This window comes from Taudactylus pleione, unplaced genomic scaffold (genome assembly GCF_031769625.1).
Source record: "Taudactylus pleione unplaced genomic scaffold, aTauple2 ptg000223l, whole genome shotgun sequence".
NCBI lineage: Eukaryota > Metazoa > Chordata > Amphibia > Anura > Myobatrachidae > Taudactylus > Taudactylus pleione.
Window position 1 is genome coordinate 4,610,391 of NW_028284625.1, and position 20,051 is coordinate 4,630,441.

General features: G+C 43.2%; 1 protein-coding gene across 3 annotated transcripts in view; it reads left to right on the forward strand.

Annotated features, from left to right (window-relative positions):
- The window catches only part of CFH (complement factor H), a 695,946-nt gene that overhangs the window by 558,007 nt on the left and 117,888 nt on the right, over positions 1–20,051 (forward strand). For all 3 annotated transcript variants that reach the window (XM_088478854.1, XM_088478855.1, XM_088478856.1), the window contains one exon: positions 4,593–4,772. In XM_088478854.1, coding sequence (XP_088334980.1) covers positions 4,593–4,772 — 180 coding nt within the window. The remainder of the gene's footprint in view (positions 1–4,592; positions 4,773–20,051) is intronic.

The following is a 20,051-nucleotide window of genomic DNA, read 5'->3' on the forward strand; positions in this document are numbered from 1 at the left end:
TACATGCACACATGGAGAACCAGTGATAGCCTGAAATGTGTTCAAGCCCACATAGGGACAAAATGCATAATTTCCAAATATGGTTCATATTTGCGCAGGGAACCTCACCCTGGCACATGAGGACATTTAGTTGAATCTTTAATAGTCTCCTCTAGGTACATTTATATTTCTTTCCAGATGCTCTCTTATTTGTACCAGGATAGTCTCCCTGCAATGAAGCAATGTACTGTACCAGGGACCACTCTGAATAATACAATCAGAAAGCAGAAGCTCCCTCCTGTACTACTTCTATCCAACACTTCTCTCATCTGCCTTCCACTGCCATAGGCACACAACAAGACAGCAGAAACCGGGCAATGATACAGTGCTGGATGTTGCTTTCCTTTCCAGTTACCAAGTGGGTTATATATTGTTGATATGCATAAAGTTGACATTTTCTAAATGTCTATATTCAAGATTTCAACATGTACAGATTGTAAATATCAACATTTAACATGTTGACAATGTAAACACTCTCAGAAAGTTGACATTGCCAGAATGTCGACATTGCGTTTTGATAGTTTGCATCAACAATAGGATCTCCCATTCACTTTTACTGTTAGCCTAACCCTAACTGCAACCTAAGCCAACCTTAATCTAACCCTATTTGCAGCAGAAACCTAACCTAAAATCATGTGTCAACATTCTGACAATGTTGACATTATAAAGGCTGAAATTCACCAGCACTTTGCAATGGGCCAGCAAAAGAGACTTTCATCCTATATAATAATAAAATGCAGAGCTCTTAGTTATACACATTTGCAAACATTTGATAAGCCACCAGCCACTTCATGTTGTCTCTGCTCAGGTGGTCATACATTACATAATAATAACCCCAATTTGGATAATATATTCATGTGTCTCTAAATTGAGAGCCAGGTTACCTGGAGGCACCCCTAGTTCCTCCAATATGGCAATACAAGGATCAGCATTACCTCCAGCTACTGTTCCCATACATGCCTCTAATAACCGTGACACACAGAATGGAAGTTGCTCAGAATCAAGGTATTGGCCCATCACAAGTATGTGTAAGGGAGGAATTAATCTAGACAAGAAAAAAAAGACAGAAATTTCTCCAACACTCTGCCATGGGTCAGCAAAAGAGACTTGAGTTCTACATTTTAATAAAATGCAGAGAACTGAGTTACACACATTTACAAACATATGATAAGCCACCAACCACATAAATGCATCTGTCCTTAGTGGTTCTACATTGCATAATATCTCCACTTTTAGTCATATATTCATATACTTCTAAATTGAGAGCAAACTCACCTGGAGGCACCCCACAATCCTCCAATATGGCACTACAAGGATCAGCATTACCTCTAGCCACTCATCCCATACATGCCTTTTTAAAACAGTGATACACAGAATGGAAGTTGCTCAGAATTCATTTATTGGCCCATCAGAGATGTGTGTTAGGAAGGGTAAAGTGGTAATGTCAGGGTTAGGCAACAATTAGTGCAAAGGTGCATATCCACTAGCAGATAATGGAATGACAGTACAATTACAACATTGTAATCATACAGTCGTTCCTCTTCCCCTGCAGTGACTACACTGAATGATCAGTCGTTGAGTGTAGGCATCCTCCATCATCCCTGAACATGGTCAATCTGTCGTTAATGGCAGATTGACCAGCATGTTCAGGTGATGATTGATGTCAAAAACAACCTGCGGAGCGCGCATCACTAGTCGTTTTTGACATTTTCATGTTCATTTGTGAACGATTAATGAATGATTGAATGATAACGATATCGTTTTCATTCAATCGCTCATTTTAATTGGCTAGTGGATACCCGACTTTAGGCTCTAAGTAGGGTTAGGGATATGATTAGGCTGCAATTAGGGATAGGATTAGGCTGCAATTATGGTTAGTATTGAGGTAAAGTAGTACTGTCGCCATTCACAATGTCAATATTCTGATAATGTCATCATAATGTCAGTGTCAACAATGTTGATGTACACGTCATCTGTCAACATTTTGAACATGTAGATATGCTGGATGTCGACTTTTTGAATATGTCAACAGTATGTAGACCTGCTCTATTATACCCAACCCATGGAATCATGCTGGGGATTGATTATAATATATAAAAATCACATCAAGAAATAAAGAGTAACTTATAACAATTACAGCTCAAAGTACTTCTATACAGACCATATATGAACTTATAAATTATAATATACATGGCATTGATCTGATAATGTAATATAAGGGTACATTTATTTGTATATATACACTCATTTACTGCTTTAAAAGCAATGCAATGTTAATCATATGTAATATTGATAAAATACAATGAATAAATAAGTGGTGGGAAAGGGATTGTGTGTGTATGAAGAGATAGGCCTGGAACTAGAAACCCAGCTGTTTCTACTGCCTTTCCGTTTGTATAATACAAATTTCGTTCACTGTATTTTACAAATGGAAAGGAAGTAGAAAGCTGGGTTTCTAGTTCCAGGCCTATTTCTTTGTACACACACAATTTTTCCATAATTTTTGTATCTATACTGCTGCACCAAATATGCTTTCCATATGATGCCAGGTTATCTGTACAATATTTAAAAACACTGCTGATGCTACACTGCTGATGCTGCAGTAACTGTGCAATACATGTTTTCTACTGTGCACTACATGTTTTTCTATCATGCAATATACTTCCCACATGATGCCGGGTTTTCTGTGCAATATTTAAAAACATTGGTGATATTGCAGTTACTGTGCAGTACATGTTTTCTACTGTGCAGTACATGTTTATTATTTTGCAAACACATTTTTTTATGTGATGCTGGGTCTTCTGTGCAATATTTAATATAAATGTCCACTTTATGATACAGTAAGTGATGCTGCAGTGAATGTGCCGTACATGTTTTCTTATGTGATGCCGGGTCTTTTGTGCAATATAAACGGTTATTTTATGCTGCAGTAATTATGCAATTTATGCTTTCTATCTGTGCAGTACAACAATCAGTTTTCTTTGTACAAATGTTCTAAATAATTTGTAGAGATTACCTTAAGAGTAAAAGTTTAAGAATTCTTTATTCTTTCCCCTTCCCCCTCTTTTACTGTTTATAAAGGTATACATAGGAGAATTAGATGATACTCTTCTACGACTATAATAATCCTTAAGTATACACTTTAATTGGTGCCTAATACTCATTATATTATATATACTACAGTATCTGTATTTATCAGAATCTAGACATAAGAGTATAGATAAACATATATTCGTCTGAGGCACAAATATTGAAGCCAATTTTTCAAGTTTCTTATTTTTAAATATTATAAATATCAATTAGGGAGGATAAAGATTTAAGATTTTCACCCTGTTAGGGAGAACACTATTGTGTATATAATTAATATATATACTTTTTTTATAAAAATCTAAAAAGTTATATTTTAACAAGAAAGAGTGCCCCAAAAAGAGGGTTTTCTCTTCTTGTTCTGCTCTCTTGCAGAACAGCCCCCTGTACATTAAGTAAGTGTAAAATTTGGACCAACATATAAATGACTTGTATCTTGTTGGTAATCAGTGAGTCAGAGGGGGGAATTTAATTGTTTTGCCAGTGGCTTCTTTTCTAAGATGCCTGACGGAGCAATTACATTTTTACTCCGTCAGGACGAGAAACCCCCTGGTTAGCGCGTCCTAACCAGAGCTTTAGACGGGTTTAGCCATTTAAGAGGGCGATAATTAATGAGCGCTCAGAACAATTGAATTGCAACAATTGGCGCTCATTAATTAACACTCCTTGAAAAATAATTGAATCGCCCCCAGAGGCTTTCTATTCCAAGAAAGTAAATAATGTGCTTTTATTTACGTAGTTTCAGCAGTGATTTCACATTCTTCAAATACAGTCAGTATTGATAAATCTGGAGACCCCTTTCTTATAAATACAACATTTTACTCTATTACATTAAAGCTGGGTACATATCTGCAGATGATGGTTGTTCCTACACACTGAACAACCATCATCTGTTATCTGGCAGGGGGTCCCGATGGTTGAGGGTGTGTCGTGCCCCCTCCCCGCGGCCTACGCTGCCAGTGTACGGGCGGTCGCCTGCACGTGCACACAGCATGATGCCCCAAATTATCTGTAGATATATTAAGCTTCGGCTGTGCAGCACAACTGACGCGATATGTATGTGAATGACGTCGTTCACAGACATATTGTTGGTACGCACTGGCCGATGCACATAAAATATATTGGCCGATAAATTGATCAGCCAATATACAGTATCTGCCAGATTGTACCCTGCATAACTTAAACATGTAATTGTTTAAAATGGTTGGTTTCCATTTATTAAGGGGAATTAGAATACAAAAACCTATATTTCAAAGCAATATTATTTACACATAAAATAAAAAAATACCACCACAATCCTGATGCAGTGTGTTACACCTACGTCCCGACATATAATTGAAGTTTCTGAACCAGTTTAGAGAAAGCAAGACATTACATTGTGTGAGCTTTTATAAGTGACTGACTTTTATACAGTAAATTCATTTGTTACATTACCATGCTTAATGGACATCATTGTCATTTTACAGGCTTTTGTACATTACAAGAAAAAACAATGAATGATAATAAGATCTATTACAGCACAGGCACTATAGTCAATGATGGAGAAACTATTGTATTTGAATGCAATGTAGGAATGGTGCCAGAAAAAGACCTACGTGCCAGATGTGCCAATAAGGATATTAACTATCCGAGATGCATCCCTGGAAGTAAGTGTGTTTTATTGCAAGAAGGAGGTACGGGTGACATATTTACATAATTACTACAAAACTAGGTGATTTTGAACTTGTACTACATCTTTATACAGTAGCATGCAAATGTATTCAACCCCTAAAGTTAACAGATTTGTCTATATTACAAATTACACCTACACAGATTGATTTAGATAGTATTTTTGTTGTGAACCAGTAGTCTCTTAAGTTCAATTTTTAAACTCTTCATTCATGTTTTATTTGCAGATTATTTTTAAAAAGTTAAAAACTGAAAAATGCTTCTTGCATAAGTATTCAACCACCTCAGACTAGTACTTTGCTGCAATAACAGTATTGGGTTTTTTGGAGTAAGTTTCTACAATACCAGGTTTGCTGACTATTTGGAAATGATATTTGCCCATTCTTCTTTGCAGTTTTACTCCATATTTTTCAGGTTGGTTGGATGATGCTTGTCGGCTGCAATGTTCAAACAATGCCACAGATTCTCAACTGTATTGAGATCTAGGCTTTGATTTGCCCATTGTAGAAGATTCAACTTTTTGTTGCTCAACCAATACAGTATTGATTTCACCTTGTGTTGATATTATAGCTGTCCAATTGAAGGTAACTTTCTCCAGAGCAGAGCCGTAACTAGACTTGCCCCACCCCCTATTTTCAAATAGGAACATATGACCTGAAAAATGGGAAAGAGCCAGGGAAGATATAGGGGAGGCCAGGAGTTGCTGTGGATAAAAGAAGAGGAAGCTACAAGTAGGAATGATAATAAACAGAAAATTGACAGGCCCAAACAGCACCCCCTGCCCTGCAGTGCCCTGTGCCATGGCACATGCTCACTACCCTAGTTACGGCCCTGCTCCAGAGCTATAGTTTTTTTTACTGTTGTGATGGTGTTTGCTGAGGAATGGGCAATGTTAGGTTTGTACTACACAAAGTACTTTGAATTTGGGTCAAATTAATAATGTTTTTTCACATCTGACCACAAAACCATATCCCACATTTTAGCTTGGTCATTCTGATGTTTTCAGGCAATATACAGATAAGCTTTGATGTGACTTTCTTCAGTAATGGCTTTATGCTAGCTATATTTCCATACAGGCCAATTGTATGCAGAGTTTTTGACTGGCACACCTTCACTCCAGTCTCAGGGGCCTATTCATCAAAACATAATTATCACATGTGATAATTATGGTTTGAACTCACTTCGAGGTCATACACAGTTTAGGAGGCATTCATCAGGCCTCCTGACCTAAACTAACACCTCAGAAAAACTGCTGTTTCTATAAAGCAGGTTTTCGGGAAAGTGAAAGACTTCATTCCTAGATTTCACTGCCTGACTTCAAGCTGTGCATGCGCAGCTTGAAGACAGGCTGCAGACTTCACTGCCCCCCCCTGCACGGGTGTATGATCCGCCCCCCCCGCAGGGGTCCGCCCCCCGTAGGCAAATATAGGGGGGGTTCCGGATGCCTGGAAACCCCCTCCCCAGCCCACACCATAACCACATTAGAAATAGTAATATAATAGAATTTTGCTAGTGCTGCATACTGGATACTGTTCCTCTCAGTATTAAAGATGAAATAATTAGCACCACCTTATAACATGTATAAGCCAGTAATAAATAACCTGTGCACCAACTAGGACATCTGGAAAACATGCACTGTTAGGGATGTAATGTTATAGAGCCCAATATGTACATACTGTATATGTCTAGACTAGGGATGTGCGCCGACCCCCATGTTTTGGTTTTGGATCTGGATCTCCCCTGGTTTTGGATCTGGATTGGTTTTGACAAAATCTCACCTCCGTGTTTGGTTTTGAATCTGGATTTTTTCTTAAAAAATCAGAAAAACAGCTAAAATCACATAAAATGGGCCTTTTTTGTTCCCACAGTATTAATAACCTCAATAACATTTATTTTCAGTCATTTCCAATCAATTTTGACCACCTCACAATATTATTTTTTTCATCTAGTTAAGGCCAAAAGGTTGCATCCAGCTAGCTGGCTGACTAAGCTTAGTGACACAGTGGGCGGCACTAACATGTGGCAGTTCAACTTCCAATTTCCAAAACAGATACAGTGTGTTATACAGTGTGGGATGGATACACCAATAGTGCACTTACTGTGACAGCAGTGTCGGCAGAGCGGGATTGCTGACGGTGCTGGCAGCGTCCTCAGTGCAGGGTATCAGCGGTGTCGGCAGAGCGGCAGTGCCATCTTTAGTGCAGGTTTGATGGCTATGGCGGCAGTGCGGGGGTTGCTGATGTTGTCCTCAGTACATGGAATGGCAGTGCTGCGGTGCTGGCAGTGTCCTCAGTAAAGGGTAGCGGCGATGTCGGCAGTGCCAGTGGTGTTTTTAGTGCAGGTTTGCTAACTGTCAGTAGTGTAGGGGTGTTCTCAATGCAGGTTGCCAGCAGTGTCATCAGAGCGGGGGTGCCAGCAGTGTCCTCAGTGCAGGTTTGCTGACTGTGTCAGCATTGTAGGGGTGTTCTCAATGCAGGGTGCTGGCAGTGTCAGCAGAGCAGGGGTGCCAGCGGTGTCCTCAGTGCATGTGTGCTAACAGTGTTGGCAGTGCAGGGGTGCTGGTGGTGTCCTCAGTGTGGGAGTCCTGGCAGTGTTGGCAGTGTGGGGGTCACTGATGGTGTCCTCAGCATGTGAGGCAGCAGTGCAGGGATGCCAGCAGTGTCGGCAGCGGTGGTGTTGGCAGTGGGGGATGCTGCCGGTGGGGGTTCCTGGTGATATCAGCAGCGGGGGGTGCCAGCAGTGTCAGGCAGCAGGGGATGGTGGGCGCCATCTTCTTTTGCTTCCTGACTGTGTGCATAATGGGCTTAACGCTGATTGGCTGAGAGCCATGACAGACGGCTCTCTCAGCCAATCAGCATTAAGCCCAGTCAATACAAAACATCGCAACCCGACAGCAGGATCGCGAGGTTTTCCCTCGTGTGAGGGATCCAGGGCAGGCAGGGAGATCTGAGCTTGGCTCGGATTGCCCCGGATCCCCAAAATTCTGGTGGGTTTGGTTCTCTGAGAACCAAACCCGCTCATCCCTAGTCCAGACCAGCGCTAGGCTATTCTGCTGCTCACCCAGACTCCCGGACTTACTCCAATGCTCTGGAATGGAACACACATCTACAATAAAAACTTTCAGCCAAGGCAGGATGGCCCTACTACTGCATCTAATGGCTTACTGTGATTGCTGGTCCTGTATGTGCTGGAATTATGATACACAATATACCATGGGTGAGATTTAATAAAGCTTGAAGAGAGATAATATTGGAGGTAAATAGCACCAACCAATCAGATCCTAACTGTAATTTTTCAAACACAGCCTGTAATGTGACAGTTAGGAGCTGATTGGTTGGTGCTATTTATCTCCAATTTTATCTCTCTCCAAGCTTTATTAAATCTGCCTCTATGTATGATGCATATTAAAGCCGGATAAGTGCTAATTCTACCCTCTTCATAGACTGGCCACACTCACTCTAAAATCAAGCATTTGGAAACCCTCCTCTAGAAACCCTGCATTTGCCAATGCCCCCCTGCATGTGTCCGACCCCTCCCCCCCTCCGCGGATGTACGGCCCCCTCCTTCTTCTTAACCAGGCTCCCCTGACTTTTGTCAGTGAGCCGGGCCACATGTCTGCAGTGCAGGCACAGCAGGGAGGGATCTGAATAGATCCCTCTGCTGTAGCTGCCATGTAAATCTTCACAGGCTGCCATGTAGAAAGCAGCCTGTAAAGGTTATCGGGGGCTGAACGCCAACTGAAAGTGGCGGTCAGTAACACCATCAAGTACCGAAAAAAAAGCATTTTCAGAACTTGATGATTAACCCCGACACAAAACTGAACTCTGTATCTCCTTCAAAGTGAAAATTAAGGTGGGTACACACCTGACAGATATATCTGCAGATCGAGAGATGTGCAAATATATCTACAGATGATGGTCGTTCATCATACACACTGAGCGGCCATCATCTGCTTGTGCCCTTGGGTCCCAGCGGCCGGGTGGTGTGACCCGGCAGCCAGTGGGTGGGAGCGTGCCCTGCCCCCCTCCTCGTGGCTACCGCTGTGTTTGTATGGGCGGTCTGCCGACCTCCCCTACACACCTGCCGATGGACAGATATGTCTGCAGACATATCTGTATATTGGCTGTGCAACACAGCCAATGCGATATGTCGGTGAATGATGATGTTCACCGACATATCACGGGTACACACTGGAAAATCAATTGATCGGCCAATTTATCTGTCAGTACCCAGCATTAGCCTCTGTGACTACCCTTACAAGTCTCCTCCTTGCTCTGATGCTCAGTTTTGAGTAGAGATGTGCTGGCCATCTGGCAGTTCTGGCACATGCCCGAAGGGCCGATGACCAGATGGGCCGGTCCATCCGGCCGTCGAGAAGCCAACTGAGCAGATAACATGTCTCTCAGAGCTCTGCGTCTGCTCAGTGGCAGGGGCACAGCCGCACAGTCAGTCACACAGTGGTTTGCAGTCACACCCATTGTGTTTATAACACAATCAGAGTGGCTAGTCCTGGCCGTCAGTCAGCTCCATGCAGCTTCACTGTTGGCCAAGTTTAATCTTTCGAACCGCTCATTGTAAGCGGAGTCATAGAGCACAAGTTCTCCGGCAGGGTAGCAAGCAGCAACCAGGAGCCCTCTCCCCAGAGCAGTAACAGTAAACCCCCCTGCGGCCCAATATACCCCTGGCTGGGTCAGATGGGGCCCCTGTGAACAGTCCTGCCTCCTCTCAGATTACCGCAAATTGCGGCAAAATGCCGCGAGGGGGCGGGGCCTAATGGTGCGAGGTGTCCGCCCCCATCAGCAACCTTCAGCATATGCTACAACAAAAAGTGAGTGTGTGACTCTATGTATACTGTGCATGGGTGTATGTGTGTGCTAGTGTGTGTATGATGTATGCATGTGTTAGTGTAATTAACATAGAGTATATAATGTTAGGGTATATATATATATATATATATATTATATTATATATATACACACACACACACACAGTGGACCTCATTCACAGTCGGTAGTAAGCGGCCGCTCGGTCGTAGCATCTGATGTTTCCAAACCACGCTTGCGTACGGTTAGTTGTGTGCATGTGCGTACGAGACCTTGCGATCCAAAATGCTGTCGAGCGTACAGCTTACGAGCAGGAAGTGGCTTCCGAGAGTTGATTGACATGAAAGGCCATTTGTGGGTGTTGACGGGGGTGGTGGTCTAAAAACGCAGGCGTTCCTCACCGTTTTCAGGGTGTTTTAGGGGTGAACATAATTTACCTGCTACGACCGACATAGAAGGCCGGAAGTAGTAAAACGTCATTCTGCAAGCAGGTTAGAGGCCTGGCTTATCGTACAGCTTGAGGGTGGGTATGTGCTCTCTCAAGCCCCAGAGCACAATCGATGTTATTGAATGTGACTGATGATATGTTTGATGTCTCTATTTTGTGCCACACAATGCAATCGGCTATTAATCAATTGTTGTAGCTATTAACACTGCTAATTGGCTTGGAATTGATTCAGTTGCGTTTGCCATGGTGAATAATAAGAATAAATTATTGTCATGGTGATGGCTTTTTATGGGTTTTTTTGCAGATTTTTTGAACACGAATATATCAAATTTTTTGTAAAGCATTGGTCAACATGCCAAAATAAGTAAAAATTCTAAAGACAAATAAATTAATACACAACACTTTAGAACACTAATAACATAATTGAAAACAAGCTATTAACAAGATGATCGATAGCGTATGCAAACATATGTGGGCATCAAGCGGCCGCAACCATCAGAAGAAAATTAACATACAGCGACAGACAACGATCGACTCGATCGCTAGCTCCTATCACTTGTTAGCTAGAGGAGGTGCTTTGTTCATGTATGGGCGTCACTTTGGTTGCGATCGCCCAGCTCGGTGATTGCTTTTTTTTAGATTCTGGATCGTTAGGCATACTACCGTGTGGCCACTTACGACCGACTCTGAATGAGGGCCAGTATGTGTATATACATGCATACACACTGTATATATATATATATATATTATAGACACACAGGGCTAGATTGGCCGTTTAATCCATCCAGAGTGGACTGTGGACCGCCTGTCGTATGTGGCCCCCCACCCCGAGTAGCGAATTGCCCTTGTATGACAGGCAGCCCACTGGCTGATAGCGGCCCACCCTTGGAGGAACTGAAATCGTAAGAGAGGAAACCACTGTTCTCTGGCAAGACCAAGGCACCCCGTCCCCTCTCCGCACACAAAGTACTATGCCAGCAACAGTCACACGCAGTTTGGCAGAGGGAGAGCAGTCAGCATTTGGCTGCCTGGTTAAGTAACAACTTGGTGTTGGGGGCCGGCCTGCAGTGGTAAGCGAGGTATGCATGAGGTGACGTCCCCATGCTCCGCTGTTCCGGCCTCATTCTGTCATTAAGTTATGCCCGACTCTGGCTGTCCGCAGCTCGGCTCTGTGAAGTCTTGCCTGTGCAAACTGCAAAGTGAGCCACAGTCAGGAACAGATTAGCGGTAGACTTCACTGTGTTTGGGCAGGTGGAATAATTCTTTTTGTGCATTTTTTTTTCAATTTAAATTTTCTTAAAATTCGTGCCATGGCCAGCGCAGATCAGGAGCCAGCCTGACCTCGTCACATGTATTCTAGAGACGGAGCAGGAGAGAGGCCCGCCTCATTTCCTCACAGCTCAGCCTCTTATTGACAGCCTTAGAATGACTCCTGGGCTGGGCACAAAACTAGTCCCTTCTCCTTCCACCTACCCGGACCGCACCACCAGAGAAAGACATACAAGGGTCTATTTACTAAGCAGTAATTGGCTCCTAACTGCTATCTCACAGACTGTGTTTGAAAAATGACAGTTGGGAGCTGATTGGCTGGTACCTTATCACTTTTCGCTCTGTCTCCTAACACTGCTTAGTAAATAGACCCCACAATGAGATCCAGTCTCCCAGATCCCAGCAGCAGTCGGAGTTAGAAGAGATTCTCAGGAGGCTGCTGTGTGAGCATGCAGTGCTGCATTGAGTGTGCAGAAATTGTACAGCAGCAGGTCAGTGCTGCCATTCCAGTGTCTACCCCTTCTCCATCCCAGTATCCCGTACCATTACTGAACCCCTCATCCTAGTGTCTCCCATGCTGCCAGCCCAGTGTCTCCCCCATCCCTCCCCAACCAGCCCACTGCACCTCACTGCCCCCACCTGGAACTCCGAGCCAGTCCAGTCACAAAGATCACCCTCATTCATCCCAGTGTTCCCCCCTCCCACCCCTATCTCACTGTCTCCTTCCCATCCTGCCCACTACCACCCATTCACATGATGTCACCTCTATGCAGCCCAGTGTCCCCCACCATCTCACTGACTCCCGATCGCAGTGCCTCCCCCCTTCCCTCACCAACCAGCACACTGCTCCTATCTAACAGTCCCCAGCCAGCCAGTAGTCCCAGTGTCCTCCCCTCATTCAGCCCAGTGTACCCCCTTCTCTAGCCTAGTGTTCCTCCCTCCCACCCCTTTCTCACTGCCCCACCTCCAATCCAGTGCAGGACCTCCCCATCTGCAATACCACCATCTCACTGATCCCCCATCCCAGTGTCTCCCCCTTTACCTTCCCAACCAGCCCACTGCCCCATCTAACTGCCCCTCAGCAAGAACCCCCAGCCGATTCAATTACAGTGTCCCCCCACATTATCCCCAGTGTACCCCCTTCTCCAGCCTATTGTTCCTCCCTCTCATTACCATCTCATTGCCGCCTTCCCACCCAGCCAAGTGCCCCCCTATATATCACCCACTGCCTCACACGGTCACTCTCTCCCTGTCACCAACTGCCTGGGGTCACCCACTGCCGCTCCCCATCACTCTTTCCCTGTCACTTACTGGCTTTCCTGTCACCTTCTTCCTGTCACCTCCTGCCTTTCCCCAGCATCACCGTCTCTCAACCTACCACCCTCTCTCTCCTGTTATACTCTGCCTCTCCCAGACATCACGCCCTGCCTATGTTTAGGCCATTTACGGATAAGAATTGTGTGTTTAAGTTTTTCATTTAAGTGTAACTTTTCTTTTTGTTTTGAGAGACTTTGTGAATTAGAGTTGACTACTGAGGATCTGAGTTAAATCCATAAACATAGATCCAAAGAATGATGTATAAGAATAGGGACTGCGCTAAAAATAGATCTTAAATAGGGAGAGTGGGACAATAGGGTGTATGGAGGGGGGGGCTGCTGGAACAAGGGTGGGGTACCCAACCCACTAGTAACAAATCTGGAATAAAAGTAAAGAACCAGCGCTCACCCAGGATGGAAGAAGAAAAGGTATAGAGGAGATGGGGATTGAGAGTTGAATAAAAATTTTATAAAAACTTGATATAATTTGTATAATGAGTGTATTTAATAGATAAAATAAATTGCTAATGTATATAGTGCGTACGTATCTCAAAGTACACAATAGGAGAAATGAAAATCACACATGTGTTTACTAATAATCAAATAAAACTAATACCGGCATACAACATATAGGGACTGAGACAAAAAAAAACAATATATAGAGAATTTGAATAAAGTCCAATGTCAAGTACACAATCGTGCAGTAGACAAATTCACAGGTCTTCTTGCTAAACAGCAAATTTGCACAGTGAGAGACAGAGATAGTTAAATATATCTACTTTGTAGTCCTATGGTGTTTCTATATGAAAACAGTGCATTAAGGATAAGATAGTCTTTCATAAGTTTATAGTGCTCCGTTTGGTTACATACAGGTTAGCAGTTGTTGTTAGCAGATAACGGGGCTGTAGCATCGGTGAAATGGAAAGAGGGGGGGTGACACATTACTGAGCATTTTACTCATCCAGCACAGCATGCTTTGAATCGGCTTCCTAATCCTCCTGTCCCTCTCACTACATGGGACTCTGGGCCTGATTCAGAGCCGGACGCTCTTTGAGAGCACTCGCTCTGAATCAGGGCGTCCCTGTTTTTTTTAAAAGATGGCCTCCTTGCCACTCGCTAAGCTGTGGGTGACCACCCACAGCTTTAGCGAGCGGCCAGGTGATGGTCACGATGGCAATGGGCCATCGCGACCATCGGGGCTTGCGACGAGACCATTGTAGTATGGTCTCGTTCCCGCAAGCCCCAGTGAGCTTTCGGCTCTAAAAGAGCCGGAAGCTCACCACTAACATCACTCGTGATGTCAGTGGGGCCGCCCCCAAATGGCAGGCATTGCTTTGGGAACGCCTCCGTTTGGCCAGCCAACCCCCTGCCCGCCTCCAAAACAGGGCAAGCTGTCAATCACAATCAACAGCTGCCCTGTTTTGGTGCGAGACCCGGTTATAGTTTTGGATCTGGATCTCCCCTGGTTTTGGATTTGGATTGGTTTTGCAAAAACCTCACCTCCGTGTTTTGTTTTCGTGTGTTTTGGTTTTGGTTTTGTATCTGGATTTTTTTATAAAAATATTTAAAAAACAGCTAAAATCACATAAAATGGGCCTTTTTTGTTCCTACAGTATTAATAACCTCAATAACATTTATTTCCAATCGTTTCCAGTCAATTTTGACCACCTCACAGCTCACAAGGGGACCAGGAAGTGTGCTTTCCAAAAATAAATAAACAATTGACTTAAATAATGCTTTGCAAATCTTCTATAGAAGGCATTTCCCAACCTGTACAGGGACATAAAAAAAACATAGTTAGTTAGTGGCCTTCAAACTGCCATTGTTCCCACTGTCCACTTAACCATATGAGATATATTGTGAACAAGCGGAACAGAGCAGCAAATACAACATTTCAGACTTAAGGTTTAAGTATTACGTTGTGTCTTTCTTGGGAATTCTTTCTTGAGCGCCATGCCTGCTTGCTGGGAGTTGATTTTTTTCATCCCAGAAGGGGACCAGGAAGCGTGTTTTCCAAAAATAAATAGACAATTGACTTAAATAATCCTTTGCAAACCTTCTGATCTGTAACGGAATTTCACAACCTGTACAGGGACATTAAAAAAAACAGAGTTAGTTTGTGGCCTTCAAATTGCCATTGTTCCCACTGTCCACTTCTCTTAGATATGTGAATGTTAGAAACTTAGAATGTAGAAGGCCAAAAATTGGGTGGACCACACATGGCAGATTGATCAACCATGGCGACTGGATTAGTGTCATAAGGAAGAGGAGGCTGCAAACTGGGTGTCATGTTATGAGTTGGTCATATGGGGTATGTTGCTGTTAAGGGATCAGGCTGGTTTCAGTGGACACATTATTAATTATAGTTGTTATTTTGGGTTGCCATCTCCTGAAGGGTGTTTACCAACAGACAGAGACTACCTACCTATCAGCTCAGGCATAGACACTTCCTGAGGAACAGAGCTCTGTTCTCTGGAGGGAAGACAAATAGGTGGGAGCCCCTTTTCCATGTCCAACATCTGAAGCTCTTATCTCTCCACATCTTCTATGATAGAAGAAAAAATGTCATTGGGGACATCTAGCTCCTCTTTCTGTACCCTGCTTACCCTTTTTTAACAGGAAGTCCAGGATGGATGGTTTGGAAGAAGAAGGCCTAGCAACAAATGGGGATGGTCATTATCAAGACCTGGTCCCCCCAGTGGGTGTAGTCCGGGAGGTATTGTTTGGCATGCAGGCAGCGGAATAACAAAGGCCTCCATGTTGTCTGGGCTTACTGTTCCATATTTCAGTTTGCGATTCAGGTAGGAATAAAGTCGGCTATAGAACACAGTGACAGAATCACTGGGTGTCTTAGTGCATTCAGGCCAAATATGATCCATGAATTCCCAGACAGATTCTGGACAGTTGAATCCTTTGCTTGTAATAATCTTTGGTAATTCCTGGCAAAGGTGGGTGTTATAGCCAGACACTTTGAAGGCTGTAACTTTGAACTGCTTTATAGAAAACATGTGAATGAAACCTTTCCACACTGCAGAACATGATTGAGAAATCCCTTGAAGTTCAGCACCTAGAGCATCTTTTTTCATGTTCTCTGAGGACTCTCCTGACTGTGAAGAAAGATTCTCAACACTGTAGTCTTCCATTGTGACTTTTTAATGGTGATTTCAATGTTGTCCACTGGCTGAGATCCATCTCATCTGAGGGTTGGGTTTTCCCCATGCAAATGAGACAATTCATATCCAGAAGGTGACTCTTATGTTTAGCCGTGGTGTCAGTCTCTCTTTTGGCAAAATTAGGCTTTAGTTTTTTACAAATATAGGCTTTAGTTTTTTAGAGTATATAACTTTATAAGTTGTTAGGATAACATTTCTGCTATGTTTAAGATTTAAAAAAAAAACTTTTTGTAAGCCAATAACTTAAAAAAAAAGTTTTCATTTCAATATTCATGCAGCCCCTTGACAGACAGCAGCACAGCACCCCTGTGCAGCAATGCTGATGACAGGTGTGGCTGACACGCACACAAAAAAAAAAAATTATTTATTATTTTGGGCAGCAGCCCCTCGAAAGACAGGAGCACAGCACCCCTGCGCAGCTACGCCAATGACAGTGAAAGCCAGGTGTAAAATTAATAATTAATTAAAAAACAATTCATTTGGTGCAGCCCCAGGCTGTTAAATTTATCATAAATTAATTTAAAAACAATTCATTGGGTGCAGCCCCTGGCTCGTACATTGATCATAAATTAATTTAAAAACAATTCATTGGGTGCAGCCCCTGGCTGTTAAATTGATCATAAATTAATTTCAAAACAATTCATTGGGTGCAGTGCCTGGCTGTAAAATTGATAATAAATTAATTTAAAAATAAATCATTGGTTCCTAAACCAACCATAACATTAATTTAAAATGTCAGGCAGCAATGCCCCAACCAGCACATATTGGAAAGGAAAAAGGTGCAAGATGGAATAGTCCTTGGGCCCTCCCACCCACCCTTATGTTGTATAAGAAACAGGGCAGTTTAACAAACCAATAATTTCAGCGACAAGGACTGCCAATTGTGGCTGAAATTATTGGTTTGTTTGGACCCCCATAAAACAAGCTGCCAATGTGCATTGTACATGGAAATGAAAATTATCCCATACACAAACTGGCTTTACATTACAAGTTGTCATCATCCTCGTCCTCGTCATCCCCATCAGTGTGTACATCCTCTCCTTCACACAATATTAATTCTTCCCTGCTGGAATCTGCCATAGGCGCCTCTGTAATTTTTGGATGTAATTGTTGGTAGAGGTCTTCCTCGTGGAATTTGTAATTCATTTTAATGAACATCATCTTTTCCACATTTTGAGGAAGTAACCTCTTACACCGATCACTGACAAGGTTGCCAGCTGCACTGAAAACTCTTTTGGAGTACACACTGGAGGGTGGGCAACTTAAGTAATGCAAAGCCAGTTTGTGTATGGGACTCCAAATTGCCTCTTTTTCCAGCCAGTACTGAAAGGGACTGTCTGACATGTCTATTAGGATGTTATCTCTGAAATAGTCCTCCACCATTCTGTGAATGGAAACCGTATCACACTTAGTCACGGTAGAAGACATGTCACTAGTAGGCAGTTCTCTCAGGCCCGACCAGATGTCATTTTTTGGTGAACGATCTGCATGACCAGCAGGCATTCTGTAAGGAAAATTTAGTTTTTTCCTGGCAGCTGTTGAAACTGAATGAGGAGATGATGGTGTTTAACATGCGGCTGCAGCTGACAATTTTTTGACCAATAGCTCTTTGCATAGTTTTAGATTTTGGTATGTTGGAAAAAACTCACAAGGTAGGACTTAAACTTAGGATCCAGAATGGTGGACAAAATATTTTTTTCAGATTTCAATAGATTGACGACTCTTGGATCCTGGTGAAGTGAATCAAGGGCTTGATCCACCAGTCCGACATACTTTGCGCAATCGCTCCGTTTCAGCTCCTCCTTCAGTTTCGCCAGTTGTTATTGCAAAAGTCGGAGGGGAATGACCTGACTCAAGCTGGCAGTGTCTGAACTAACTTCACGTGTGGCAAGTTCAAAGGGTTTGAGAACCTTGCACAACACAGAAATTATTCTCCACTGCGCTTGAGTAAGGCATATTCCCCCTCCACGGCCTATGTCATAGTCCGTTGTATAGGCCTGGATGGCCTTTTGCTGTTCCTCCATCCACTGAAGCATATAGAGGGTAGAATTCTGCCGCGTTACTACCTCTTGATTCAGCTGATGGAAGGGCAAATTTAACAGTACCTGCTGGTCATGCAATCTTCGACAAGTGGTTGCCGAATGTCTAAAATGTCCAGATATTTTGCGGGGCCACCGAGATCATCTCATGCATGACCGTGTCACTTTTTAAAAAACGTTGCACCACCAAATTAATTGTGTGAGCAAATTATGGGAAATGTTGGAATTCGCCCACATGTAATGCTCTAACAATATTGGTGGCATTATATGAAATCACAAATCCCGAGGAGAGTCCAAGTGGGGTAAGCCATTTAGCAGTGATTTCCCTGAGTTTTTCTAAGAGGTTCTCAGCAGTATGCCTCTTAGTGAAACCAGATATACAAAGAGTAGCCTGCCTCTGTATCAGCAGTCTTTTGGTAGATGTTGCTGCTCCTGTTGCTGTTGTAGGCAATACTCCTACCCAGTTGGCTGTCACAGTCATGTAATCCTTAGTATGCCCTGTCCCACTTGTCCACATATCAGTGGTCAAGTGAACAGTGGGTACAACGGCATTTCTGATGACATTAATAAGTTTTTTTTTAATGTCCTTGTACAGACTTGGAATTGCTGTTCTTGCGAATTGGAATCTAGAAGGGATCAGGTAGTGAGGACACAGGACCTTAATTAACTGTTGAAAACCCACTGCAGTAAGGACGGATACTGGATGCACATCTAATACCAGCATAGCTGTTATGGCGTCAGTGATCTGCTGTGCAAATGGGTGATTGCTGTCATACTTGTTTGCCCTTGCAAACGATTGTTTGACAGTTAATTGTTTTTTGGAGGATACGCTACAAGTAGTCTTCTTCCTGGTCCCCTTCTGGGATGAAGATCCACTCACAGCAACAGCAGCAGCAACGGGCATAGTCATCAAGGATCCTTCTGAGGAATCATGGATAGGAGAGGAGTCAATCATGCTTCAAATACCAACATTGGATGCAGCAGGACTACTTCCAATGATGAATGAGGATGTTGATGATGCAGGTTTTAGTGTTGGAGATCGAAGGCGCTTGGATCTCACAGAGAGGGAGCAGGTAGGTGACACTGGACTTGTTACGTTTTGAGTTTTGGAACTTGGAGACGTACACTTTGATATTTGATGAATGCACTCCATGTGACGTAACAAGGAGGAGGTTCCTAGGTGGTTTAGGTCCCTCCCTCTACTCACTCTTGCATGGCAATGGTCACATATGGCTTGACAACTGTTGTCCGGATCGGGATGGAAATAATTCCAAACGTGAGAAGTAGATTTTTTTGTCTTTTGTCCTGGTATGACAACAATGGGCTTTTTCAAACCATGGGCAACAGCTGTTGCCTTACTTACACAAAGGAAATCCTTGGCATCAACATCCTCATCACCAACATCTTCATCATCAACATCCTCATCATCCTTAGCACCTTCAACTACCAAAATATCCTCCTCCCCCATCTGCAGTTCCACAGAAGCATTCTCAATGACTATGTCTGCATGATGTTGACTGCCCTTCCCCATATTTACAGAGGGCACACAAATGTTGGAACTTGGAGGATCCTCCAGTACACTAGTATTTAGGTCGGGCTCGCACATGGCAACCGTGGACACACTTGCACTCTCCTCTGGGATTTGTGATTTCGATTTCTCAGGGCAAGCAGTTGGTTTTTCCGGAGCTGTCTTAACAACTTTCAAATTTTTAATTGGACCACCACCACTACTACTACAAGCAGAAGGGCTATCAGAATCACCAGTCTTCATAAAGAATGTCCAAGGCCTTATCATTTCCTTGCCACTTCGTATAGTGAATTGCATATTGCCAATTTTTTGCTTATCTAAAGGCAAATATCCTTTAAATTTTTTTTTCTTAACTTCAGTAAAACTTGCTTTACCATATCGATGATGTGACTTAAGCCCTGGGGCATGAGCCTTCATAGAGGACGAGGAAGTTGATGGCCTTGCACTGCTTGCGGCAGCTACAACATGTGGTTCTTGGCCTTGCTCTCCTGTCATGTGACAGCCCTCCATATTTTCTGCAGTCTTGAAGCAGTGTCACAATCACCAATAGTGTAGCCAAGGTGCAGTTACAAAATTCAAACACATGCAGTCGTGCGCACACACAAAAATATTAGAAAAAAAGTGCGGTACTGTGGTTAAGCCTAACACGCACGTGCACACA